The sequence below is a fragment of the Solanum stenotomum genome, chromosome 10, assembly GCF_019186545.1.
Source record: "Solanum stenotomum isolate F172 chromosome 10, ASM1918654v1, whole genome shotgun sequence".
Classification (NCBI taxonomy): Eukaryota; Viridiplantae; Streptophyta; class Magnoliopsida; order Solanales; family Solanaceae; genus Solanum; species Solanum stenotomum.
Genome location: NC_064291.1, coordinates 56919607 through 56946952, shown reverse-complemented (window position 1 = coordinate 56946952; position 27346 = coordinate 56919607). Strand labels below are relative to the sequence as shown.

At 33.0% G+C, this 27346-nt stretch overlaps 5 protein-coding genes across 5 annotated transcripts; 1 reads left to right on the top strand and 4 right to left on the bottom strand.

Moving 5' to 3' along the window:
- Positions 1 to 237: 237 nt before the first annotated feature.
- On the bottom strand, positions 238 to 4728 carry LOC125842580 (3-oxoacyl-[acyl-carrier-protein] synthase I, chloroplastic-like). The gene is made up of 8 exons (XM_049521888.1): positions 4416 to 4728; positions 2902 to 3260; positions 2386 to 2817; positions 2104 to 2277; positions 1903 to 2016; positions 1537 to 1638; positions 1368 to 1434; positions 238 to 465 (listed from the first exon to the last, which is right to left on the bottom strand). The coding sequence occupies exons 1-8, from the start codon at positions 4555 to 4557 to the stop codon at positions 398 to 400; spliced, it is 1458 nt and encodes a 485-aa protein (XP_049377845.1). The 5' UTR covers positions 4558 to 4728; the 3' UTR covers positions 238 to 397.
- Positions 4729 to 10838: 6110 nt separating this feature from the next.
- LOC125878477 (B2 protein) lies at positions 10839 to 14125 on the top strand. Its single transcript, XM_049559737.1, has 5 exons — positions 10839 to 11653; positions 12796 to 12896; positions 13023 to 13106; positions 13597 to 13707; positions 13795 to 14125. Exons 1-5 carry the CDS (start codon positions 11005 to 11007, stop codon positions 13834 to 13836), a joined length of 987 nt encoding a protein of 328 aa, XP_049415694.1. The 5' UTR covers positions 10839 to 11004; the 3' UTR covers positions 13837 to 14125.
- A 3045-nt stretch (positions 14126 to 17170) lies between these two features.
- Positions 17171 to 19175, bottom strand: LOC125842617 (uncharacterized). Its single transcript, XM_049521935.1, has 2 exons — positions 18940 to 19175; positions 17171 to 18225 (listed from the first exon to the last, which is right to left on the bottom strand). Exons 1-2 carry the CDS (start codon positions 19066 to 19068, stop codon positions 17179 to 17181), a joined length of 1176 nt encoding a protein of 391 aa, XP_049377892.1. The 5' UTR covers positions 19069 to 19175; the 3' UTR covers positions 17171 to 17178.
- A 1412-nt stretch (positions 19176 to 20587) lies between these two features.
- LOC125842606 (RNA polymerase II transcriptional coactivator KELP) lies at positions 20588 to 24083 on the bottom strand. Its single transcript, XM_049521910.1, has 3 exons — positions 23659 to 24083; positions 22963 to 23068; positions 20588 to 20851 (listed from the first exon to the last, which is right to left on the bottom strand). Exons 1-3 carry the CDS (start codon positions 23983 to 23985, stop codon positions 20760 to 20762), a joined length of 525 nt encoding a protein of 174 aa, XP_049377867.1. The 5' UTR covers positions 23986 to 24083; the 3' UTR covers positions 20588 to 20759.
- An 812-nt stretch (positions 24084 to 24895) lies between these two features.
- On the bottom strand, positions 24896 to 27145 carry LOC125842094 (uncharacterized). The gene is made up of 3 exons (XM_049521299.1): positions 26801 to 27145; positions 25897 to 26139; positions 24896 to 25124 (listed from the first exon to the last, which is right to left on the bottom strand). The coding sequence occupies exons 1-3, from the start codon at positions 27058 to 27060 to the stop codon at positions 25088 to 25090; spliced, it is 540 nt and encodes a 179-aa protein (XP_049377256.1). The 5' UTR covers positions 27061 to 27145; the 3' UTR covers positions 24896 to 25087.
- Between the last annotated feature and the right edge of the window lie 201 nt (positions 27146 to 27346).

Below are 27346 nucleotides of genomic sequence, written 5' to 3'. Positions count from 1 at the left end.
TGAATGATTTAGGCGCGCAAAATATAAATATTGTTATAATACTTTTATTAGTATAACATATATATGCCACATAGACATATAAAAGTATCTGAAGATTTTAAGTTGAATGCTCAGATTAACTCGCAACCTCAGGGTTGGAAGTAGAAAGTGTTTACCATCCGAGCAACCTCTTCTTGTCGACTAATTCGTCTATGATATTATGATTGAGAAGCTTATTGATAAAAGACATAATTTTTCACAAGATGAAATAATTCCTTATTCATCAATCTGACATTTGCTGTGGGTAAAAAAAACAAAACAATCTATCTAAGTTTTGAACTATATTTCATAGCTTACATTTTGAATAAAATTTGAGAAAATTATGAACTTTTCCAAACAGTTTGTCTTAAACTTTTGTTCAAGGCTTGTAGGGTGCAAAAACAACCACTGAATTATGTCCTCCGAATCCGAACGAGTTGGAGATACCTGCAAAAAAAAAAAGATGAAATGAGGGTACTGTGATTATCTATGTTGCTCGGACTCTCTAAAAATGTTGTTGCACCCGTTGTCAGACCCTCCAACAATGCATTTTTGAAAGGAAAAATTACTTAACTACACTCTTTTACTTACCTTAGTATCCATTTATCCCTACTTATTTCAAAAATTTCAAAAATCCCTTATTTACCTATGTATTCCGTGCACAACGCTATGTATCCCATTATGTGGAATGTATCAAACGCTATGTATCCCGTGCACAACGCTATGTATCCCGCTATGTGGAATGTATCAAACATAATGTATTCCGTGCACAGCGCTATGTATCCCGCTATATGGAATGTATCAANGGAATGTATCAAACGCTATGTATCCCGTGCACAACGCTATGTATCCCGCTATGTGGAATGTATCAAACATAATGTATTACGTGCACAACGCTATGTATCCCGCTATGTGGAATGCATCAAACCTAATGTATCCCGTGCACAACGCTATGTATCCCACAAACATCATTTTTAAGGAATTTTTGACAAATAGAAAACTAGAAAGGATAGGATGTTATTTAGTACTTATAATATGTGGTTCCTATAATTTATACTTTTTGAAAAGTTGGAACAACATTCTATCTGTCTATAAGTGATCTGCCTTTCATTTCTTCTCATTCTTTCACTGTTTTATGGGTACTTTATTACTACTCCCTCTGCTTTAATTTGTTTGTCTGATTTTAACTTGATACGGAGTTCAAGAAAGCAAATAAGACTTTTGAATCTTGTGGTCATAAACTAGAGATACGTAGAGTGTACAAAAATGCTCATGCAACGGAGAAAGTACTATTAGCTAACTTTGTCAAGTGAGAACTGTGCATTAGGATTCAGGATAAACAGACATACCAACATTCACTTCATGTTGTTTCTTCACATTTGGAACGGTGTCAATCGTGACCTGGGGTTCTAATTCCTGCACACGAAGAAGAGTGAAATAAGTCTCGGAATGGTTAAAGAACAGTTGAGATATCGGAGAATCAGAACGTGTTAAAACAGAGAAGTTTGTGAGTAGTACATATTGATTGATGGTTGGATGAAGCCATCCTGTTTTGATTGCCTTGATGGTTGCAATGGCTTCAATTCCACCAGCAGCCCCAAGCCCATGACCGATCATTGACTAATAAGTAACAACAGAAAACATAACTTGATTCAGTACTTAAGTACTCGTTGCCATTCAAATATACGAATCAAATGAGCTTCAAATAACAGCAGAATAACGTTTAAACCAGCTAACGATAGTATATAGGTCTTGTAAGAAGAACAGATTGTTTTGTTTTCGTTCTAGTTTGAAATGAATTTCGAGTCTATTGGTAGAATAGACTAACATTTATATGATAGTTATGTAGTTAGTCATCGTAAGGAAGATAAACGTTGTTTTCACCTTTGTCCCGTTCATTTTGATTTCTGAGGTATCTTTGAAGACCTTCTTGATGGCATTGACCTCAGCCAAATCTCCAGCAAGAGTTGATGTTGCATGAGCATTTATATAGTTCACCTATTCAGAGTTAATATAACAATATGTATTATAACAGTATACATAGTTTATCACATTTTCGATCTGAAAATGAACGAACAGTGTTACCTCTTCTGGAGAAATTCTGGCATCTAACAAACCCTTGGTAATGCAAGATGAAACTCCAAGTCCATCAGGGCGAGGATCGGTCATGTGATGAGCATCACAAGTAACTGCTCCTCCCAAGTACTCTGCGATGATATTAGCACCTCTTTTCAACGCGTGCTCCAAACTTTCCATGACCTGTTTGTGTGGAAATAATTCAATCAAGTCACTAACCGATGATTTTGAACAAATGACATAAGATAAGAGTCGAAGCAAAAGAAAAAGTAGTCGAATTGATCTGTATACCAGGATACCAGAGCCTTCACCAATGACAAATCCATCACGATTCGTGTCCCATGGCCTTGAAGCCTTTTCATAATCATCATTTCTTTGAGACAAGGCCCGACAAGCTATGAAGCCACCAACACTAGTAGCTGTAACCCCAGCTTCCGTGCCACCTGCTACCATAATATCTGCATCACCCCTTCTTATATGATTTGCAGCGGCACAGAAGCTGTGATTGGCAGTTGCACAAGCCGTTGAAATGGAGTAATTCGGTCCCATTAGTCCGGTTTCTATAGCCAACAATGCTGATCCCATGTTAGTGATTGAGTAAGGAATGAAAAATGGACTCATTTTCTTGTATCCTCTTTGCAACAACGCTTCCACCCCGTCACTGAAAACCTTTACACCTCCCATCCCCGACCCAACCAAGACACCGATCCTCGTTTTGTCCATCTGCAACACACAAATTCAAGTCACATTTTATGCTTTTGATCATTTACAGCTCAAATTTTTCTTACTACCAATAAATAAACTCACAGTTTCAAGAACTTGTTGGCCAAGGTTAGCATCGTCAAGGGCTCTCTTTCCAGCAACGAGACAGTATCTCCAGCAGTTATCTAAACGACGATCATTCTTTCCATCTATGTAACCTTCGGAAGAGAAATCACGAATCTGTCCCGCGAACCTAACTGAGTAATTTGAGGCATCAAAAGAGTCTATTAAACTGATTCCACTCTGTCCCTCAAGAAGTTTGTTGTAAAAATTGTCGATATCACTTCCAAAGACTGAAACAAGTCCCATTCCGGTTATGACAACCCTTTTCTTCGGGTCCGTCTCTCTCTTGGGAGCTGAAACAGCTGGAGAAGCCATGGCTCTGATTCTTCCACATTTTACAGCTATGATAAAACATCTCAGTAGATTAGAATCATTCGCGATAAAATCATAGAACATTGGAACAAACCAAACTTTGCCACAATGTTTATTCTCATAATAAAACGGAAAACTAAGAAGTAAGAAGCATAACACTATGATAATAAGAAAAATCCAACATCAACACAAAGGGTGTGTTCGACAAGTAGAAGTAGAGGAAACAAGTTTCACAAGTGACATTCTACACTGTTGTGTCCTCCCCACCTTCCAACACCCCACCCCGCACCCGTAGCCCCATCCCCACCACCTCACACCGCTACTCCACTCCCACCTCTCATAGTATCTGTCCAGATTATATACAAATACTTTTAAGATAACATTTTCCTTTGTATCGAACACACCCAAAACAAACATCCAGGTGAGAAATGAAGTTACATTATTCATGAACTATTATCAGAACGAAAGTTAATAGACTGGAAATACAAATGCAAGGGAAAGATATCATCAGTAAAACCAAAGGGGTGAAGGATCCCACGTTCACGCAGGGCTCGGTGAAGAGCCTCACTCCAAAGGGTGCAATGTAGACAGCCTATTCTGATACAAGCATCAGTGGCTGATTCCACAGCTCGAACACGTGACAAGTCCCACACAGTGTATTCAGAAACAGTAAATCACTAAAAGATCCAGCAGTATATTCAAAGAAACATCATTAACAACAACAACATATTTAGTATGATCCCACAAGTAGGATTTGTCGAGGATGAAGTGTACGCAGATCTTACCCCAACCTTGTCTAAGGTAGAGACGTTGTTTCCGATACACATACATCATATTCCCACATTTTCTCCACAGAGTTAGGCAAATATCATACTCCATTTTTATAAGGTGAAGAATCAAACTTTCATTAACAAGGTGGGATTCAGTAACTAAACTAACCAACTGAGCTACTAAGATTTTCCTACGTATCCAGTCCTACAAACAAAGACCGGATTTTGTGTGCTCAACTGAATCTATTACTTTCAACTCGAACTATACATACATCTAAAAAAAAAACTTAAAATGTACATTTAACATACAAACATCACACTCATTTCCAAACTCGTAACTTCAAATCTTGAATCTGTCTCTTCTGTCTACTAATATACCATAAAAAAATAATAATCAAGAATATCATATAATACCTTTTGGCTTACAAGAAGCAGAGTTTGCTGTCAATTTCACAGTTTCAATAGCTCTAAGTCCATTATATTGTAAATGAGATCCACCATTGATTCTTGATTCTCTCTTCTTCAATATCAAATTAGAATAAGTAATACTACTCATTTTCTCAAACACAAAAAAACTAAATCTTCTTGTTTTTTTTCCTTTTAATTCAACATAACATGTTGGTAGATATATAGGAAATTAGAAAAAGACAAGTCATAGAGAGATCCAAGAAAATGGAGTAAATAACAAAGTTTATAATTTTAATTGCACATGGGATTTGGAGAATCCGCCTAAATATAGTAATATTTGCTAAGCAAGAAAATAGTATTAAAAAAAAATGGCGATAAATGCAACCCATTAATATAGTAGTAGTATACTTTTTGTGACAGTTGCAGACTTAAATTCACAAGACCAAACAAGAAATGTGACATTAAAGGGGTGTTTGGTGTACTTGTTTATAGTCACAACAATGAGTACTTCCTTACCTCTGTACCAAAATAAATGTCATTTTAGCTTATTACATGTTTATTTATAAAATAATAAATATAAGATACCCCTTCCTCTAGTTCATATTCCATCTGTCCCTATTTTTTCACTTTCGTTGGAGGAAAAGAGTATACATAAGTCATTTGTATATATGAGTCACTTTCATAACGAGAGATCTATTTTCCCTTAAATTAAATGTGGTTGGCAGATCGCTGACCCCAAGACCTTGGATTCTTCCAATTTGTTTTTGGATTGATCTAAAATTTCAATTCTTCCCTATTTCATCAGATAAGACGTATCTTCTACCTATAAATATAATTTAAATATAATTTTTATATACCATCTGATTTGAAAACAGGTAGAAGTCATCGTAGATATCACACTTACTGAGTTTTTATTATCTTTAAAAAGAAGAGTTTTGGAGTAACTATTGATGTTTGTATTAGAATCTATATTGCTTTTTAATAAAGAAAATATAAAACTTGTAATTTACCTAGTTTTTTAATAAAGAAAAATTTACTACTATGAACAACTTGTAGACTAGGAGCATTCAATAGTAAAGTATCTTCTTTGGAGGCCTTCCTAAACACTCAACTACTTCTTTTATTAAAATCAATTAATGACTTTAGTATTCATTTTTTAAGCGTAGATATTAAATATCGAATAATTATAATGTTATTTGTCCTGTAATATATATATTAATGAACAAGGTAAACATTTAAGTATATTAAGTATTTATATCAAACTAATTATGAATAATATAACGTTTTTGAATTTCATATTCGCAATTCCAAAAGGTTGAGTACCTTACTATATTGATTAAATCATATTTTGAATCGATCAACATTAAATATTTGCCTTCATTATGTTATTGCTAGAGTTGTTTTGGATTCCCTAAATCATTCCCACACGTAGTGTATGCACAAAAATAATAAAAAGTTCATTTAAAACAAATGATGGGTTTCTAGAAGCAAACTATATTTGGATTTTCTTCCTCTTTTTTCTTTCTTTTTTTTTTTGGAAAAAGAAAAACTATTATATATATAAAATTTTATTTTTAATGTTTTTTAAAATGTGTGTAGCTGTAAGGTACAATCATGTGTATGACTAATGCATTTGCAATCGATCGCGGAATTAGGAATTTGGTGAAAAAATACATTTTTTTCTCTATTGTATTAAGGGTGTGCAAAATTAAATATGTCTTCATAATAACTAACATTTAATTTCTATATATCACATAATTTTTCAAAAAAAATGTACACCAGACCTCTTTTCTCCTAAGGTGGATCTGCGTATATCCACAACTAGTTTGAGTTTTTTTTTTGTTGGTATAAAAGTCGATTAATCGTGATTTAAGATCTTCTAATATTAAAGTCAAATGGAGCAATTGCCTGTCTATTTCCTCATTCAATGAGAAAAAATTTCAAGGTTTGCCAACTTTTCATTGCATAAAAGGACCATTTGGGACCCCACATATGCAGGATCATGGACCGGTCTCATTTCGGAAGGGTGTGATGTTAACCGTCTATCTCGACATAAACATTAATGACTGATTTCACATCTTGATATTAAGTGAAACAATAAAAGTATATTTACAATATGATTTGAATATCACGTGATATAATCTGACTCGAATACCACACGATAGAAAATTAAATAGAGGTGAGGAGTCATCAGATTTTACAGGTTTTTGAAAGTATAAAGAAAAGAAAATTGAAGATAAAAATATCCCATAATAGATTAAGTTTCTGTTTAATTAGATTGAATATTTGATAAAATAGTTTTCCAAGGCATTGACTATTTGACAGGTCCCCCACCCACCAATGATTTTGTCAGATATGCCATCTTCTATATATGACTTATTTAATGAAATTAATTTGAGACTTCTTCTTCTTTGCAACGATAATGTCTTTTAAATTACGTCATGGGTATTATATGAATTTGTGTATGCATTATAAGACTCAACATTTTCCTTTTTTATTTTGACGTGAAAATCGTCTAAGATAATTATTATATTTAGCAAAATTCTTATTAATTAGGTCTTTTTGGTCATAAGTGGATTAATATTTAAACAAATAAAAAAAAAATAGGATAGTAAAAGTAGACATGAAAATAACTTAACAAGAGATCCTTCAATAACAAAATAACTTAGCAAAACATGACATTTGTTAATCAAATTTAACTTATGTACTGACCGTTTACTATAAGTCGATTTTGTAGGAAAGATGAAACAAACAAAGTTATAACATGAATTGAATATGAAATTAATTATCTCGAGATTATTATTCCTTATCATGTAGAGACAGATGACCCGTCATAAATAAATGATCAATTTTCACATATAGCAAACATAAAAATCATATTTGTATGTTATAGCTATAGTTTGCATAATTGCACTCCATAGCAAAATTTATATTTGTTATGGAACTTTTGATTTGTATAATTTGCTAGATACATCCAATTTTATACAAATTGTTCGGTTTTGTGTAAATTCATTTATACATTGTAATTTGTATAATACGATTTGTATTTGTATAATTATAAGTGTATAGAACGAAAATATATGTATTTGTATTTGTATATGCACTTTTCTCTCACTTTATACAAACACAAACGTATTTTATACATTTGTATACCGAATGAGTAATTGTATACCGAAAATGACTAATTATATACCGAACCAGATTACAAAAAAATGGGATGTTTGCTTGAATTAAAAATAAAATGAACTATGACTATAACATTTAATTTGAATTAATAATTTGTTAGTTCATACAATTTTCCCTAAATAGAAACCCATGCATATGGTCATCACTCATCGGTGTTGAAGAGGCGAACAGGCCCAGAGATCAAACGGGTCTAGGTCCAAACTAGTGGGCCCATTAACCAAAGCCCAAAAGACGTCCTTCTTATTTCTTTTCAAATTGTTGGAACTATTTTTTGGAAAACATTTTATTCCTTTTTGAGACTATTTGCAATGAAATTTTACGATTTTTGCGAAAAAAAAATTCTTGTTCTTTTTTAATGATATAACGTTTGTTTAGAGTTTTACAACATATACACAAGGATATTATTAGATGTGTGGATATACTTATTAAGCGGGTGAATACAAATAGACATATATAATGTATATCATGTGGAGATACACAAGGATACAATCATGTGCAGATACACTTATAAAGCATATAAATATAATATATTGTACTATTATTTTGTGCGGGGATATAATATATTGCGCTACATAAAAATTATATACACACTTATACACTTATAATGTATAAGATATACAATGTATTTCATATTGTGTTTTCCACTCTGTTATGGAGCTAAAATATTGCTACGAAATCAAGTAAACTCTCACTATTTTTCATAAATTTGAATGCTAGACAAAAATTTCCCCTCCTTTTTATCTTTTCAAATTGTTGGAATTTTTCTCCAAACCTTTTTATTTTTACTTTTAGAATTTTTGACTTACCAATTTGAAGATGTAATTTTCCATTTTTTGCAAAAATTAAATAAAAATACTTTTTTTTAATGACATTTGGTTGAAACAATTTTACGAAAAAACTGGGGAAAAAATAAAAAGTATTATTATGTCATTTTTTTCCGAAAAAACAAAGCCACCTAATTTAAAAGGCCCATACCACATCAACCTTGTTGTTTCATGTGACAACACATAAATAACACGTGTTTATTCCACGTCACACCTCACAAGTGTATAAAAAAGAGTCTTAACTTAGCAACTAAGCACCAAAAAAATATATATAATAAAAATTCCTCATGTGAACATAAATCTTTTTTCTCATTGGAGTGGAAGCTACTAGTAAATTTACAAGATTTGTATGACCTTCTAGAAATTATCCTTATCCATTTTAAAAATAAGATATATACTTTAAATTATTTACTGATTTTGTCTTATGTCATATAAAATAGAAGTATCTATTTTCCCGTAAGCTAAATGTGTTTTACGTCTTTAATTTTGTTAGTACAAATTTAAAAACTTTTACATCAACACATATATTCAATATAATTTTATAAGTGGTGTATTCAAAAGATAATGCGTACGGTACACAATATTATCCTTATTATGTTAAGATAGAAAACTATTTATGTTAGATCTTGCATTAAAATCAAGTATGAAAATGAAATACAATTTAAAAGTCATGCTAGAGTAAATTGGATGAGAAAAATAAATTTATGAATCACGTTAATTTGAAAAATGAATTTTTAAAAATGCTTTTGCATGCCATATTTAGTTGTTAAATCAGTAAATGAAATGAATATTTCATGCCATTATTGAAATTAAGTAATGAATTAACCAGTTAGCAAGTTTTAATCCTTCTTTGAAAATACAAAATAGGAAAAAAAAAGTAAAAGCAAAGAGGATAAATATTTTGGTAAAGTATAAAGGAAGGAAATAAAATTATTATTGGAGATGATTGAGAATATCTTTATGAAAAATTTAACAAAATAGGAACAAAATAGAATATAAAACAAAAGTTTAGAGTCCCAATTATCTAATGATTATTTTATCTTTATGTTTCATATTAGTTTTTTTCTTTCTACCCAGGGTTAATAACTGATATTCCTTTTAACTTTTTCGACAAATTTTATTTAGACCGTTAAATTTAGCTTATTAAAATTGAGCATATAATCAGATGATAAAATATTTTTAGTAGATATTTTTCATTGAAAAACTTTAGAGGAATATCACTTATTAATCCAAGATAAAGAGAAAAAAAACTAATGTGAGACATAAAAGATAAAATAATCAGTTTATTATTATATATAATAGGTAATTAAGTTAGCTTTTTATTTTTATAATAAAATAAATGAACATTTGAGAATACGTATAATTATTTTTCCAAAATTAAAATCTAAGATATCTCATATAAATAATTTATCATATATTTAAATATGTTATAATTTAAATATTTAAATTAAAAAAATTATTGACAAATTTAAATGACAAACACAATTTCTTGTCGTTTTCCGAGCTTTTCTAAACCGCGTGATTTTTTATTTTGTTTGCCGTCATCGCTCTCTCATTCGCCCACCTAATATAGATCCAAAATCTAATTAATTATTATCTTTAAGTACTAATAAAATTTAATATCATTTAATTTATTTTTCAAAACGATTAAATAAATATAAATTACTTTTTTTTTCCACCCGATATCCGATACCACATTGAAGCCCATCTAGATTCGAAAGTCCCACATTGAGAGGTAAAGCACACTTCCTAACAAAGGCTACTCCATACTTGAGGAGGCTCGAACTCGAGACCTATTGGTTAAAAATAAATAAGTACTTACCACTCCACCACAACTCTTGTTGGTAATACAAATTACTTGTTCTTTAAATAATTTGCTCAAAAAACTTCTAGCAAAAAAGTAATTTCTTTCAAAGAAGTAGATTTTATAAGTGTTGGAATCTATCGGAAACAAGTTATCTAGATTTGCTCACACTCTTCCTCTTTCATTATGTTATTACCATAAATAGATTTTGAAAGCTTTACGAAATAAGCTATGAGTCATATAAAGATAAAAAAAGTAATGTATTTGTATTATAATAACATCATTTCATAAATAAATTTCATGAGATATAGTAGTGCTAATTATTATTAGATACTCCTATAAAAAAATAATAACACTATGATGGATTAAAAATACTTCACTCCTCTTTGGACCCCATCAAATTTCTTCCCTTTTTCCTTTTTTCCCACTATTTCACTTTTCCTTTTTTTGAAGTCCATGTTTACTTTTCCACACTCGCCTTTAACAATCTCACACGCCATCCCCCACCCGCCACCCCCCACCCCCCACCCCACCACACTCCTCACCCAACCCACCATCCTCTTTTTCTTGGAAATTTCCTCAACCCCATTACACCTTAATTCCATATAAACTCAACCACCTTCTCCATATTCACAACAAAGTTTCAATCTTTATACAAATTCCACACTTGGGTATTCAAGAAAAGTGCAAAAAAAGTAGAAAAATCCATTCTCACAATAAAGTTTCAATCTTTACACAATTTCCTCACTTGGGTACTCAAGAAAACCGCAAAAAAAAGCTCATGGAGATCAACAACAACAACAATCAATCATCTTTCTGGCAGTTCAGTGACCAGCTTCGTCTGCAGAACAACAACTTAGCAAATCTCTCTTTGAATGATTCAATCTGGAGCAGTAACTATGGCTCTAAAAGGCCTGAAGAAAGAAGAAATTTTGATATCAGGGTAGGTGGTGACCTCAACTCTACTGCTAATACTTCTTCAAACAAGTCAAATTACAATCTTTTTAGCAATGATGGCTGGAAAATTGCTGATCCATCTGCTCTCACGGCGGCGAACGGCGGTGGTGCTGCCGGAAAAGGGGTACTTGGGGTTGGTTTAAATGGTGGATTCAACAAAGGGGTTTACTCAAATCAAGCTTTGAACTTCAGTTATAGTAAGGGTACTAATAATGTTGCAGTAGGTACCAAAGGGATAAACAAGAAATTTGGTAAAGGATTTTTTGAAGATGAGCATAAAAGTGTGAAGAAGAATAACAAGAGTGTTAAAGAGAGTAACAAGGATGTTAATAGTGAGAAACAGAATGGTGTTGATAAAAGGTTTAAGACTTTGCCTCCAGCAGAATCTTTGCCAAGAAATGAGACAGTTGGTGGATATATTTTTGTTTGCAACAATGATACTATGGCTGAGAATCTCAAAAGGGAGCTCTTTGGTAAGTTATCTTTTTATTTTTTGTTCTCACTTTTTTTGGCTTGTTTGTTTTTGTTTGGTATTTTTGTGATGCTTGTTGTTTGTAGTTAGATTTTTTGACTAATAGGTGGAATTGAGTTATGTTGAATGGATCTTGATTGGTTTAATAGGATGCTGAATAGGCAATTGGTAAAGATTTTTGTTTGAAGAATTGAGAGACTAAAAGCAATCTTATTCTAGATTTGTTCTCCTTTATGTTCTAGAAATTGTGGTTGAATAGTGTCAAAGTTTGAATCTTCACATCTAGTAATGGTTTTCTAGTATTGATTATTTGTTGTTTTGGCTTGATTGGTATTTTTTTTTGATGTGTGTTGTTGGTAGTTAGATTTTTTGGCTAATAGATGGAGCTGAGTTATGTTGAATGGATCTTGATTGGTTTAATAGGATGCTAAATAGGCAATTGCTAAAGATTTGTTTGAAGAATTGAGAGACTAAAAACAATCTTAATCTAGATTTGTTCTCCTTTATGTTCAAGAAATTGGTTCAAGATTGTTTAGATTAAAAACAATCTTAATCTAAAGATCTGTTGAAGAATTGAGACTAAAAGCAATCTTAATCTAGATTTTATTCTCCTTTATGTTCAAGAAATTGGTTGAATAGTGTTAAAGTTTGAATCTTTACATCTTGTAATGGTTTTTCTCGTATTGATTATTCTCAGACAGAGAAAATCACACTTTTAGCTTCATTAAGATCTGTGTTTCTGTTTAATAAAAAGAGGATTCTGTAATTGACTCTTACCAGTTTAGAGTGAGTGATAATCCATTCAATTGATGCGATGAATTACGCTGTTAGCTCCATTAAGATTTATGCTCCTGTTTAATAAAACATAGGTTGATTATTCGCTATCGTTTGTTTTGGCTGGTATGTTGTATATATATTTCTCCTGTCTCTTAGATTTGTTGTTCTTGAGCTGAGGGTCTCCCGGAAACAGCCTCTCTACCTCTACGAGGTAGTGGCAAGGTCTGCGTACAATTTACCCTCCCCAGACCCCACCTAGTGGGATCTCACTGGGCATGTTGTTGTTTGTTTTAATAAAACATAGTATTCTTAATCAACTCCATTAAGATTGGTGTTTTTTCTGATACTACTACAATTATATTTCAGGCTTGCCCCCACGTTACAGGGACTCAGTTAGGCAAATAACACCTGGATTGCCTCTTTTTCTGTACAACTACTCGACCCATCAGCTTCACGGAGTATTTGAGGTTTGTAATTTTGTGCATCTCTATACTATATCTGCATTATACATTGTTGATAGAAATGGAGAATTTAGTAGGACTATCCCATTCTTCTCGTTTTGTTTTGTCGAGCTAATGCATAAACCACTGCAGGCTGCAAGCTTTGGTGGGTCAAATATTGATCCATCGGCCTGGGAGGACAAGAAGAACCCTGGTGAATCTCGCTTTCCTGCTCAGGTAAGGAAGTTATTCCACATGTTATTTCTTTTGGATTTGAACTTAAAGATCTACATAGGTGATACCGATTTGGGTATATGTTATGATCATGTTAGTATTGTTTTTGTTTGCTTTTCATTTTGTACAATACTGGTTTGAGAGTGAGCTTAAGTGGAGCAACATGGTCGGTGAGGATTCATATTAGCCCATCCAACTTACTTAGTACTGAGACATAGTTGTCGTGTAGTATTTGGATCGTCATCAAAAGTTGATTAGTGTGACTAGCTACCATCTTTGCTTTGATTTACCTGACTAAAGTTAATAGTGTGTACTTGGTTCAACTTGAAGATGTATTACAATCAATCTAAATCGGAACCCATTGCAGACATAATGAACTAAATAGAAGCGTGCTCTGTCTAATTAAGCTGTTAGACGAGATGGTCACATATTTTGACAAAATGCTTAGAGTTGTTTTTTGTTGAATCTCGACTTATCTCTTCTTTGATTACAGGTTCGTGTCGTGACAAGGAAAGTCTGTGAACCACTTGAAGAGGATTCATTCAGGCCAATCCTTCACCACTACGACGGCCCTAAATTCCGCCTCGAGCTAAACGTTCCAGAGGTAATTACTATCTCCATCGATTGGTTTCATCGTCTAAACATGAAGCTAACGAAATCCTTCGCTTAACGTGAGTGTATTTTCTTGCAGGCTATTTCTCTTCTCGACATTTTTGAAGAGAACAAGAACTAAATGAATGTTCTTGTATTACAAGCAGAGAATGGACAATATACCATTATAAAGGAAGAAAAAAAAGAGTTGATTAGAGAAAAAGAGTTTGCTTCTAGTAATACTGAAGAGAGTTTGCAGAGCAGAAAAAAAAAACTATCTATCTATTGTATATAGATATATATATACATAAATGCAGAATATAATGATCTGGAAAAACACTTTTTGTGTGGAGACAAATATTATTATATTTACTATATTGTGTAATCCAGCAGGAATTTGCTGTATAATAATAAGTGAAATATGAGTAAAACCAAGTTATATTTGGTTATTACTACCCTATTATTTTCTCTTTGCTATATCTAAAATGCCTTGGTGTATTTTTTGTTTTTGATTTTTCACTTACCTGCATTGAAGCTCGATTGATTATGTTTGTATAGGGCCTCATTTGGCGATAGTGCTTCTTACGAAGGATTTTTTCATACACAGGTTTTGAATTCGAGACTACTAGTTAAGTTAGATTGGTAAGATAGTCTAAAATGCCTTGTTCTTTTGGTACAAGTAGAGAATTTGGATTTGGAATTATTTTGTAATTAGACTATTAAGAGGCAAGCAAAGAGTTTATTGTTAGCAAAATTTGAGAGATTTCTAGTGTGTTTGGTATGAAGAGAAATTGGAAAATATTCTTTTAGAAAAAATATTAAGGTTTCTTTACGTATTTTCTCGTATTTGGACTTAGATTTGTAAATAGATTATGTTAAAGATACTTGTGTACGTATAATATAAATAAAATAACATGAGTCGTGGGGATGCATTATGATTCGCGGAAAGTTAAAGCTAGAGTATGGTTCTGAGAAATCGATCATGATTAAAAGAAGTACTTATACTTTTTTTTTCCTAATTATTTTAGATTAGATGATATGATTATGTGAAAAGCACAATTCGTTGAACTCAAACATTAGTAGTCACAAGATTGGTTGCAAGAAATTGTCAACATAGTAAGGATCTAATAGTCCAAAAAAAGTTACATGAAAATTTTATGTATTTGATTGTGGAATAATTGAACAAAAAGTTTGATTATTTCAAATTTTATTATAAACTTGTTGAAATGTCACAACCAAAAAAAGAAAAAATGGTTCAACTGTTCTTTCACGGCACTTTATTGGCAAAAATTGACTAAGTCTTTGGTGATATAAAATAATATATTTGTTTTATGTGTCAATTCCAAATTAAAAAAACTTTGGTGGTAGTTGACCCTAGCATTTGATTTAAAAGTTTATTCCAAAGAAATTCTACACTTAGAATCCTTATTAGGTAATTATTAATTTTTTCCTTATAATATGATAATTTAGTAAGATTTTTTTTACTAATATATTACATTGTATTCATTAGTGCATAAAACTTGAATCCTTTGATTTAGACATTTTTCTAAGATTAAGTAGATTGGTTGGTCACCAAAACCAATTTAAAGATGGGCATGTGAAGTTGATGAGATTTTTGTGTGTACTTTTCTTTTTAATATTGTGTATTAAATTTGTATTTTACTTCATATATAAATGAAAAAAAAAAAAAAACTTATTCCTTGTGTATTAATCTTATTAAAATCTATCAACATGCTCAATATAACTTTTACTAAAAGAGATTACAAATATAACAAAGAAAAGACATATGAAACCACAACAAACAACAACAATAGTAACATATTCAACGTAATTTTATAACTGTGGAATAGAGAAAATATTTTCAATAGATCCTCGACTCAAAAGAAAAATTTCTGAAGTTGGATTGAAAGGAACAAATGGACCTAAAGTGCATATTTCAATAAATTAAAAGTTTTATATATTTAATTATACATCACAATAGCCAATTATATAATTTATCAATAATCTAAGGACAAAATGTATTATCAAACAAAAAAGAAAATGTTAATAGTATGTAATTGTTTTGTCGGTGATTAAAATTTTAATTTTCTTAAATCTTTAAATTATCCTTTGTTATAATTTGGAAATATTGTTCATCATGTGACAAACTTTATAAGTTTCTAGAATGTCCTATTTTTAAAATTATTTAATGCACTATACTATTCTTTTATTAATGAAAATGACCAAGTTCATGTATTTGCCAACCATCACATGGTTGGTATATACTCTTTTGTAATTCCTTAAAGATACCTTTTTAATAATCAAGAAATTTCAAAAATCATGGTTTGAGATTTAAAATTAGTCGATAATAAGCTCATTTTTATTTATTATTTTCTCTACTTAAATATTAGACTTCTACTGATAAGTTCGTGTTGAAGGAAGTCACAAAAACTATCTGAAGGTTCTCTTTTAACTTGAGTCGTGTGTCATGGACAATATACTATCCTTATATTTCATCTTATGTAGGTATATGTCTCAAGATTCAATAATTTTTTCTAACGTAAAGTCAAAAGTGAAAACTTAAAAAAATTATTTATTGCGCTCTTATCACTAAACTAAAGTCGTATAGACGAAGTTTACAAAAGAGCTTTTTAGCACATTAGTTTTCAGCCCACAAGGCTGGGCCTAATACATGAGCTTGGCCCATTATCATTAATACACAATTGGAGACTAGGTGGTAGCGGGAGGGTTTATTATATATGATATTTGAGTTTTTCGAAATTTAATATTTTTTGTTTAGATGGTGTATATGTATAAAGAAATTTATTAAATATTTATAAATATTTGATTAGAAATTCAATTTTTATGTTATATTAACTCAAGATCATTATAGAAATTTATAAACTTTAAATTCTAAATCCGTTTTGGTGACAAGTTAAAACTCTATACTGCATTATATGCTCAACATTAAAATTGTTTAGAGAAAATCTGAAGAATTGAACCAAATCCAATATCAGCTCTGTTTTCCCCTAATATCAATCTATTTTTCTGTCACATGGAAATTAAGAACTTTACTAAAAAAAATCTGTATTTTATTCGTCATTAAGTAAAATATTGCAGATCAAGAGGTCACTGGTTTAAACTCGATAAAGTCCTCTCCACTCTTTATTTATTTTCTTACCTTGTTGTATTGAGGTGCGAATTTGAGGGAGCGCAAGGGGTTCAACAAAATTTCCTTCGAAAAATTAAACTGTATACTATCCATAATACAAATCATTCAATTAAAAACTTCATATTTTCCATATTACTGAATTACCAAACCATGAAAAAGTATACAAAATCCAATCACAAAAACTATATATATGCAAAAGTAGTTGCATACATGCATGTTGAGAATCTAGGCACCTAATACTAAGTTCGTAACGACTTCATAAAGTAACAACATCACTCTGTATTCACTGATTTAAAATCTTTTAAGTATGCATACGATAATACATACAATTATTCAATTGCAAATAGGGCAATGAATCAAACCATTCTCATTACACTCAGGACATCTCTCCTTAACATCCCCATTCACAACTTTGCAACTTCCTCCACAATCAAAACATGGCACAAACCTAGCACCACCACACCCTTCACATCCTAACCTCCCCACACCCCTCTCCACCCTAGCCCAATTCAATATCCTCCCGAGTCGCTTCGTCTCGTTCAGGTGCACCACTTCCTCCACTCCGCCAATGTACCTCCCTTTCACAAACAACCTCGGTACTCCCGCATCCTCCCCATCTCCAAGCAACTCCTTCAGCTCTTGACGAAACTCACCATGCAACGCCACGTCACGCTCGTCAAAAACCACCCTATGAGATTCCAAAATTAGCCTCACTTTATTACAATCCTCGAATGTGCGACGCACGCCACCTAGCGACGTTGTGTAGACGACCAATGAGTCATCGCCACGTGGCGGGCACTTTTCGGGGTAGTCACTTAAAGGGTTAAACTTTATAAAAGTTGGAACATTCCCTTCTTTTTCCCTTTCCATTTTGTCCCTCAACAAAAATATATTCTCTTTTACTGGCTTGTACCCTTCATCAGAGTGAGTCCTTTGATGTGCTACTTCCCCATTATGAACAACAATTTGAGTATCATTTTTTTTGTTGAATTTTTGGAAATTTTTATTTTCCTCTTTTTTCTTGAATTCATTGTTTTTTTTGGAATCCTTTGATGATAATTTGGATTCAAGTTCTTCAAGGGTATGAAAGGAAAAACTCTTTCTTGGAATTTTTCTTTTTGGTGAACCGCCGCCATCTTCCACCACCTCAAGTGGCGGCGGAGGCGGCGCCGGTAGGGCAAGGAGGGTTTTCTTAGGTGATTTTTGCGGTGGTGGATTTTGTAGAGTGGGTTTTAAATCTTCTAAGGCTTTGCTAACTTCATCCCAAGATTTAGGAGAATCATCAATAGAAGAGTTGAGTTTTTCAAGAATTGGTTGTACTACTTTTATTGGCTTCTCATCTTCGTCTAGCTCGTCTTGATCCAACTCATCTTCTTCCACCTATTTTTAATATTAATATATCATGTCAAATCATCGATAAAATAAATTAAATATAGAAGTATACATGAAATTATTAATAATCTTTCAAATAAGGGCGGAGTTAGAGGGGAGAAATTAACTTCTCCGTCAAATTAAAAAACATCATACTATAGTCTATATACACATAAAATCAATGTTCTTTTTTAAAATTCTAGCTCCACTAACGTCTGATTTGGGACAACAATTGTATTTATAAATGCTTTAACATAGTAATATTTTTTTTGGAAATGAAACAGATATCAAATATTTAGGGAATATTCAATAAAATGCAAATTAACTAGGATATCTATACATAAAAGTTATAGTATATTGTATGAGAAATTTTAAGATTAATATAGGCAAAACCTTTACAATAACAAATACTCCTTACGTTTCAAATTATCTGTTGTATTTCTTATTTACACGTCTTTAAAAAAATATTAATTGTGAGAGATTTTTGAACCTTGTGTCTTTGTTTATATCTTCAGATATAATCTCTCTTCCATTAAATATTTATTCTTCTGAATTGTTTACAGTCTTCGAGAACAATTACTACTAAGGATAAAGCGAGAAACTAATTATATGTTGAGATAACTATTTCTTAGAAATCATGACATGTAATGTTCAATTCTTATTAGTTTATCATTCCTATTCTTTTGTGTTTGAGAAAGTTGATAAGTTGTAAACTAAGAATACCTTGTTGTTGTTGGCACCTTTGAGCCATGGCTCTTCAATGGAGTTGATATCGAAGACGGCGAAGCTCGTCGGCGGAGGACGGTAGACGTCGACGGCAACCTCTATTCTCTTGGAGGAGGCACAACCCATACTTGACAAAGTTTACTTTGAATTTCAATGAAATATGTTTTTTTTATTAAAGTTTTTCTAAGTTTGTGAGTTATGCTATGGAACTAACTAGGAGGAGTACATATGGATATAGTTTGGCCTTAAAAATGATATATGTGGTGTTTGGTATTGCCAATTGGTATTTAGACAACCAATTGAGAATTTAGACAAGATTTTGGATGAATGGATCTTGATACGACACGTGGCATATATATATTATTTTATATTCTTCATCTATTATCCTTAACCATGAGAAAATAAAATGAATTGAAAAGTAATATAACTCCAATTGTGGATGGAACTTAGGGTGTGTGTAGTATAAAGAAAAATGTTTTTCATTTAAAAAAAAAACAAGTTTCTTGAAACCTTATAATGAGAATAAGAAAATAGTTTTATAAGTGACTTTCTCAGGCCTCAGCTGATTATCTCTTCTTTTGCTTTTGGTTACTCATCCCTATAGCGTTTGCTTAAATTATATAAATTACTCTTAAAATAATATTTTATTTCTTCTTATTTATAAATATCAGAAAACAAATAAATAACTCATTTTTTTCAAGTAAATATTTCTCTCTTACCAAAACACTTGCCAACATCTAAGATAGATAATAACAAAGCTTAAGCGAGTTTCATTTCTACTGTTAAATTATTATATATTCAACAAATTTTTTATTATAAATATAAAATCTATACAACTGAGTTTTTGAAAACCCGCTCCCACCACCCTAGATTTGCCCTTGGTAGATAGAGTAGGCATTGAAATGGTGCTAAATTTGGGATGTGGTAGCAAGGGACACAAGAGGGCCATCCTGTTATAATGGTACTTGGACTTTTTGTGCTTAAAAATTTGGAATATAGCACCTACCCACAAATATACTACTCTATTTTAGACCACATAAACAAAATGTCAAAATTATCATATGGCCTACTTTATTTTCTTCAATTAATATCAACCAGAAACATTATTTGTCCATACGATTAATGGTTGGAAATGTGTAATAATAGTCTCGTATTTTATCTACTATAAGAACAAGGTAACCAACGCTTAACCATAGGAGTTAAATAAATCGATTATAATACAAAACTATCCAAAAATTATATATAATCGATTCTTCATCCTTTTATTAACTCTTTTGGTCATTAATTAAGAACTAATTTGACTATTAGTAAAGGCTAGTAATAGTTAATTTAGCCTTTGACCACATAGCTACAGACTAGTTAGATGAAGTAAAATATAGAGCATGAAATAATAAAGGGATAAAATTAATGAATAGCCATTTTTCTACCCTGAAAAAGTAACTATTATCACGAAGTTTCAAACTCTACCGATGAAATACACAAAAACAATTACTAGCTCCAATTAAGTATCAAATTTCATATGCGAATTCTACAATTGTCATAATATTTCACCGGTGGAATTTGAAACGCCATGACAATGACTACTTTTCAGAGCCAGGGCCAAAAAACGCTATTTCTACTACATGTAAAATCATAGAAGGTTCTCTTTGGTGTTTCCAAAAACCAGCTACCTCAAATTAGAGAACATTTGTACCCCAAGAGAACAGGCATAATAATGCATGTAACCAAAGTTAACCAATTTACCCAAAAGAACATGTCTCCTAGTATTTAAGTACTTCAAATATTACTACTGCATGTAACCAAAATTAAAAACTAAACTAAGACTTCGACTCCAATTTCTTGATGGCTTGTTCAACTCCAGGAATATTCTTCTTGAAAGTTGCCCATTGCTCAGCTGTCAAACTTATCCCTGCAGGGGACACAAAATAAGTATCAGCAGAGGTGGTCCTATGGTTTCTTTTACCCTTTGCAATTTCATCTTTGGATGAATTCAGGGGGGAAAAGGATTACGAGGTGGGGAACCGAACTCTCACCAACAAGGTGAAAATTCCGATAGTGGAACTCAGAGAATACAACATCTTATAGAACAGCATAAAGTACCATATTTTCCAGTCTTTGGCCTTGTGATGGACCCAACACTTGTTAGTTTTTTCAAACTTCAAGCACTTCATCAAAAAAAGGAAAAAAGAGAAGGGGAATCAAGCACCTACTTCTATAAAAAATTCCCTTTTTGGCATCCCCAACAAATCATCAGTACCACCATCATCCGTTTCTTTTGCTTCTAAACTTTTTTTTTTATGACAAGGGAAACCCACAGCCGCTACCCTTTGGGTGCGCACAGGGTAAAAGCCCCACTCCTATGCAATAGCTCGCAAACCACATAGGAGAGGTAACCCGCACTAGGCAAACCCGGTGTGATGAGCTCGACCCAGAAGGCAAACCCCTTGCTTTCGCTGGCAAGGGGTTTCGAACTTGAGACCTCCAACATGGAAGTCCCAAGCCTAAACCACTGGGCCACCCCAAAGGGTCTTTTGCTTCTAAACTTGGATCATTCATTGGCTAAGTTTAACACCTTTTGTAATAAAAAAAGAAGAGGAGAAAAGCAGAGAAGAACGCAAACTAGCTGTCGTAGTTGTACATTCAACAAAAGATCAGAAAGCAAAATATCTAGGTCGTCCAATAAATGGCCCATAAATTCCTTGCAGATAACCAGTCTAAACTCTTCCCCCAAAAAACTTTTTCTTTTTGGTTGTTGTGACTTGTGTGTGGTCAGAAATACTTATTGGATGCTTTAAACAAATGCTAGTCTCAAAATTAATAACTGAGGTTTTCTACTAAGCAAATGGAGTCTAGAAAAAATGCTGAAGAAATCTCAAGATCTTTCATTTTTCACTTCCGAAAATTGTATCTTCTGATTAAGCTAGTTTCCAACATGATATAATTAGCTATGTTGGTGGGACCACTGTTAATTCCAGATGAGGGAGTTGAATAACATATGGATAGAGGAACATAGAGGTGGCAAAAACCTCCATTGCAGACAGTGGTGGACATGTTGTTAAGATGGACAAAGATAGAGATAAAATGACAGATAATATCGAGAAAAGGGAAACAAACTAAAATCAAATACCAACAAGGTTCCTTTTGAATCAGCTAAAACCACTAGACAATACTAGAAAGTAGCCATTTATTTAAATAAACAACTAAAAGAGCAGAATGTAGATAGCTTTCGAGACACCATACAATACTCCCTGAAGTGGCTTAAAAAAAATAAGGCCAGAAGCACTCGCTCCAGGACTTATTTTATTTTTTATATAAACTGACACAAAATGGGGAAGAAGTACTCAAGGTAAAAACCTTTAAATTCTTCTTTATTGACCACAAAGTGATAGGGCCAGAAAGTGCTTATAATCAGCGAAATTCTGTTCTTGTTTTTATTGTCTCTTTGACATTATCAAGTGACAGCAGTAGAGGAAGCCAATAAACTCATGTTTAGGTAACACGGGATTCCTTTTTTTTGGGGATAGTTGAGCACTAATATGAAAACTGTTTGCAAGTGGATTCATTCGCCACATTCTACCACAAAGGGCATAAAAGCACACATGTATCATGGTCGTGGTACAACAAGCTAATAATACCTCTAAAAGATAAAACTTTGGGCAAAGAGAATATAAACAAGAAGCCAGCAAGTGATGAAATTCTTCAGTGAAGTTCTTTCTACCCCATATAACATAGGAAATGCAATTCAGAGCAGCATTAAAATGGATAGCAAATAGCTGAACATTTTAAGATCAAGCAATACGAATGTACTTTTTCTCCTTGTAGTGATCCAAACCACAAGCATGGTGCGATTTGACTTCTCAATGCATAAAGAATTTGCTTTACATCTATGATTTAAAGTTTTTCAACAGACTTCATTTCTAACTCTAGCAATCAGCCAATCACTTAAGCTTATTTCAAATGAGAAAACACAAACTTTTGTATGCAAATTCATAATAAAAAATCTAACAAAATGATTATTACCTTTAGAAGTAGGCAACTCCTTGCCCTCTTTGCTGTAGTACTCTCTTATCGACACCAGAGTTTTTCCCCTAAAGTCAGTAACAGTCACTCTTCTCTTATGCGACAACTACATTGAATTCCCAAAAAAAACATCAAGAATATATTTTGTATCAACCCAAAAAGGAACATCGAGATACATCAGCTTAGCAGCAATAAAGCAACAGAAAGCAACAAACATTTCACATCACATTATGATAAGCCCTAATAAGTACTCTAATGACTGAGTTCCAAGTACTAGGATTAATGCATCAGTTCCATCATGTCAGCCAATATAGATTTTCAAGTTCTTAAACTAGAGCTTCTTATATTTATCTTTCCTCTATTGACTATTAATCAATCATTTTTGTTTTTGTAAGAACAGAAATCCCCTCCCTCATCTTGCAAGTGCAAGTAAGCAAAAACTCAGAAAGTTGATCACTTTCTCATCTTGCAGGGACTCTTAAGTGCTTAAAATTTTCATAAATCATAATCCAAATAGAAAATTGTTTTAAAAAATAAATCTTTCTTTAACATTTAATTTCTTTAAGTGTTTAAAAAATGACAATCGGAACCAAGTACAAGGGCCTCCCGGATCATTCCACCAAACAGATAATAACCAAAACTACAAGAGTAAAGAGCATTTCAGAAAGCAGAATTACAGCAGTTATGAGAACTCACTCGGCAAACGATGAGATCGCCTTCGTCATCGTACTCCTTATCACCGCTGCTTTTCACTTTGCCGTCCTCCTCTTCTTCATCATCCTCCTCCTCCTCCTCCTCCTTTACTTCATCAGCAGCATTTGCCTCACGTTTTGCTTGTTCTTCAGCAAGGAACTTCTCCACCACCTGCCGCACAAATTTCTTCCGGGTCGGTTCGGATAGGTCAAGACCTAGCTTTTCTGAAGCCATTCTTCGGATTTTTTGCTCCGAAACTTCTTCCAGGTTACAGGTTTTGAGGATATCGAGTACTGTTTCTTCGATTCTGATGGAAGTTTCAGAATCCATTTCGAAGAATGTTGTGGAATTTCAAAAGGTTTTTGCAGGGGCGGAATTTAGCTCAATTGGGAAAGTAGATGAAAAGACTCACTCTACTTAGGTTTTTGTGATTTTGCAGGGGTGGATTTATAGTAACATTTACATTTATTACATGCTTTTCATCTGTTCACTTTCACTTGTGTATTATTAATTTGTTCTCACACTCTCAAAAGAAAAATAAATTAAATGATAATTTTGAAAGTATCAAAATAATTAATACTATTGTCCAAAATAATCAAATCATAAATAACACTAGCGTAAGCATGAGACTTTTGGATGGTATCAATGAATCAAATGACAGCAACGATAGAATCTAAGACAGAGGACTTGTAATTCTCTAGATCTACCAAAAGAGGAGAAAAGAAAGATTACTACGAGAGAAAGAAGGTGATGGACTAATCGTCATATTCGACCTTGGAAAAAACGAGTCTCATCAATGAATTGAAAAATGACTATAGTTAATAATAAGAATGAATTAGAAACAGAGGCGGAGCTAGGTGTGGGTTCGGACAAATCCAATAGCTTTTTCGTAGACCTTGTATTTTTACTAAACAATTAAGAACTATTTATGTATATTAACTTGTGAACACGGTTCAGTGGTAAAGAAATGACTGTGAAACGCTAGAGTTGTGGGTTCGAACCCCCTCTTAATCCGAAATTTTGTTAACTCCATACCGAAATTTTCACTCTATATCATTTTTAAAAATTTAAAAATTAATACCGCCTTTCAGGCAAAAACCAGGCATACATAAGTTTTCCCCCAAAAATTTAATAGATAGATCCAAGTGTACTCATGTTGCAAAGTGTAAACTAACAACAACATACCTAGTGTAGTCCCCGAGTGGAGTCCGGACTAGTTGCAAACTAATTAGTATAGTTGAAATTAAAACAATATAGTTTAACTTGATTAGAGTTGCTAACACAAATAACATTTGGGGCTTATATAAATACACACACTTCAAGTTTTCATCACAAAAAAGCCTATAGAGAGCCAAGGAAACTGCCAAGTTAGTAGCTTAAACTCCGTGCTCAGCCAAACTACCTCTGATCTCTTGAAATTAACTTCCAACAGTTAGCTCTTCGATCTCTTCGTTCCGTTCTTTTTCGTGCTGCAAAGTTTGATATAAGATGAAAAGCATAAGTTACGAGTTACTAGCTTTGCAGAAGTTCTGTCAAGTACTTGAGAGCTCATAACATGGTCAGTGAGGATTGATATAGCTGAGATCGAGGCGTAGTAATAGCAGTAGTTGTTGTCATTTTACTGTGAATGTTCCACCAAATATTGGTTGGTAAGGAGTAACATAGGAAAACAATGAAGGCAATATAGTGCATCAAATAGTCAATCAAGATCAGGGAGACAAAATGTACTAGAGCAACTAAGTTTTTATAAAATGGACTGGGATGAACTTGAATGGAGCGAAATGGACATAGACGCTAACTTGCTTGGGATTGAGTAGTAGTTTTTGACGTTTTTATGTCATTTAGGCTACGTTTAGACAATCAGTAGAATGGAGTAGCAGAGTGTATGATCCAAAAATTGTTTTGCGGCTGCTTGTGTGAGATTCGGTAATGGTTCAGATCTTCTGGTATGATATGCCAGATTACAACAATAACAACATACCTAGTGAAATCCCACGGGTGGGTCTATAGAGGGTAGAGTGTATGCATAACCTTACCCCTACCTCGTGAAGGTAGAGAGGCTATTTCAGAAAGATCCTCGGCTAGAGTAACGACTATTTCCATTTTATCATTCCGCTATCCATCAGCAAGTATCTTGTACTAGAAATTTCAAGTTGAACTCCTCACTATATCAGCAGACAGTCGACAATTGCTAAGCACAAAGAGATGAAAAGAGCGGAAATAGACTAATTAGATCTTTACCTTGATTGAACCTCAGCATCAATCCCGACAGAATTAACTCTACCTCCTTTCCCAGAGACAACTTCATCCATGCTTTGTCCAAACCTTTTGTACCTACCACCAGAAGCAACAAAAGCAGGGCAAGGCCTGTAAGCCTTTATCGGCCACCAACCAAAACCTGGAACTGTTGCAATCCCTCCTTGTATCCGTCCTTCGCCATTACAACCACTTTCAATCTCCACTCTCCCACAACCCTTACATGCTCTGTGAACACATCAAATTCAATTCATTAACATTGCAGAATATGTTCGTTTACATCAGCAACCACTAGAACGAAATAGCGTAAAACAAAATCATAGTCAAGATATCTATAGACAGACTACAGTTTCCCAAACTCAGCCCTCTGTAACTATTAAACTTGCCATGGAAAATTCACATTCTAATGTAGCAGAAACACATTCTACGGTTTGAAAGGAAGTACGATCTCTCAAGACTGAAACATCTAATCCAAACATATTTTTTTTGATGACAAACAATACCCGCAGCCGCTGCCCTTTGGGTGCACACAGGTAAAACCCCGCTTCTATACAATAGCTCACAAACCCCACAAGAGAGGTAACCAATTTGTCCAACTTTAGCGAGTCTCATAAACTGTTCGTTCAATATTAAGCTTTTGGACCAAATAGTAGCAAAAGTGAACTTGATAATTGAGAGAGGTCTGTTCTAAAGACGAAAATTAAACACGAAGTTTTGAACAGTATGTCACTGGTCCTCTGTAATTTATCGATTATCAAAAAGTTAGAGAGATAAAGGTCTGTTCTAAGACAAATATTAATAAATAAAAAGTATCACATCTCTAACAAGAATCACACATTTCTAACACTTTGTTAACATTCCAGATGCAAAGCAGAAAAATTGAGCATACCCGGGAGGTAAAACTGAACTAGATTCTTCATTTATCGAAGCTGGAAGAACATCGTCACTAGACCCATTTTCTTTTTCTTCTTCAACAAGTGGAGTTGAAGAAGTTGAAGAAGAACACAGAAAGGGCAATGTAGACCACTTTTTGTTAGTGAAAAGGAGTTGTTTGTGAGATAAACTTTGCAACTTTTGGGATGGTGATGTTGGGACTGAGAGAAAGACGGAGGTGCTACCGCCGGTGGCCATGGTGGTGGCGGTGATCATCTTCTCAGCCACTCTGCTCCGCTGTGCTCAGTCCCCGGAACCTTATGGTTGGTGATAATGTTTGTTATTGGACATCATTTTGACACCAAGGAAAAGGCAAAACAAAAATGATACTATTTTTTTTTTTTTTGAAAAAAGGAAATAATATTAGAATTTTAAAAAAATAATAGACCTATGGATTTTTTTATTTTTTTTTTCAGTAAACAACTATATTACATTAGTTCAAAAAGATAACATTTGTACCACGTTCTTTGCTACTACGCAAGCAAAGTATGGTTAAATTTTG

Coding starts and splice junctions, on each gene's coding strand:
- LOC125842580 (XM_049521888.1), bottom strand. CDS start 4,557: ATGAGTAGTATTACTTATTCTAATTTGATATTGAAGAAGAGAGAATCA. Junction 2,017..2,103: donor CCAGAATTTCTCCAGAAGAG/GTAACACTGTTC, acceptor AACTCTGAATAG/GTGAACTATATAAATGCTCA. Junction 466..1,367: donor ACAACATGAAGTGAATGTTG/GTATGTCTGTTT, acceptor TTTTTTTTGCAG/GTATCTCCAACTCGTTCGGA.
- LOC125878477 (XM_049559737.1), top strand. CDS start 11,005: ATGGAGATCAACAACAACAACAATCAATCATCTTTCTGGCAGTTCAGT. Junction 11,654..12,795: donor TCTCAAAAGGGAGCTCTTTG/GTAAGTTATCTT, acceptor ATTATATTTCAG/GCTTGCCCCCACGTTACAGG. Junction 13,708..13,794: donor TCGAGCTAAACGTTCCAGAG/GTAATTACTATC, acceptor ATTTTCTTGCAG/GCTATTTCTCTTCTCGACAT.
- LOC125842617 (XM_049521935.1), bottom strand. CDS start 19,068: ATGGGTTGTGCCTCCTCCAAGAGAATAGAGGTTGCCGTCGACGTCTAC. Junction 18,226..18,939: donor AAGGTGCCAACAACAACAAG/GTATTCTTAGTT, acceptor TATTAAAAATAG/GTGGAAGAAGATGAGTTGGA.
- LOC125842606 (XM_049521910.1), bottom strand. CDS start 23,985: ATGGATTCTGAAACTTCCATCAGAATCGAAGAAACAGTACTCGATATC. Junction 23,069..23,658: donor GCGATCTCATCGTTTGCCGA/GTGAGTTCTCAT, acceptor AATTCAATGTAG/TTGTCGCATAAGAGAAGAGT. Junction 20,852..22,962: donor GGAGTTGCCTACTTCTAAAG/GTAATAATCATT, acceptor TGTCCCCTGCAG/GGATAAGTTTGACAGCTGAG.
- LOC125842094 (XM_049521299.1), bottom strand. CDS start 27,060: ATGATCACCGCCACCACCATGGCCACCGGCGGTAGCACCTCCGTCTTT. Junction 26,140..26,800: donor AGTTCAGTTTTACCTCCCGG/GTATGCTCAATT, acceptor ATGTGTTCACAG/AGCATGTAAGGGTTGTGGGA. Junction 25,125..25,896: donor GATGCTGAGGTTCAATCAAG/GTAAAGATCTAA, acceptor CAAACTTTGCAG/CACGAAAAAGAACGGAACGA.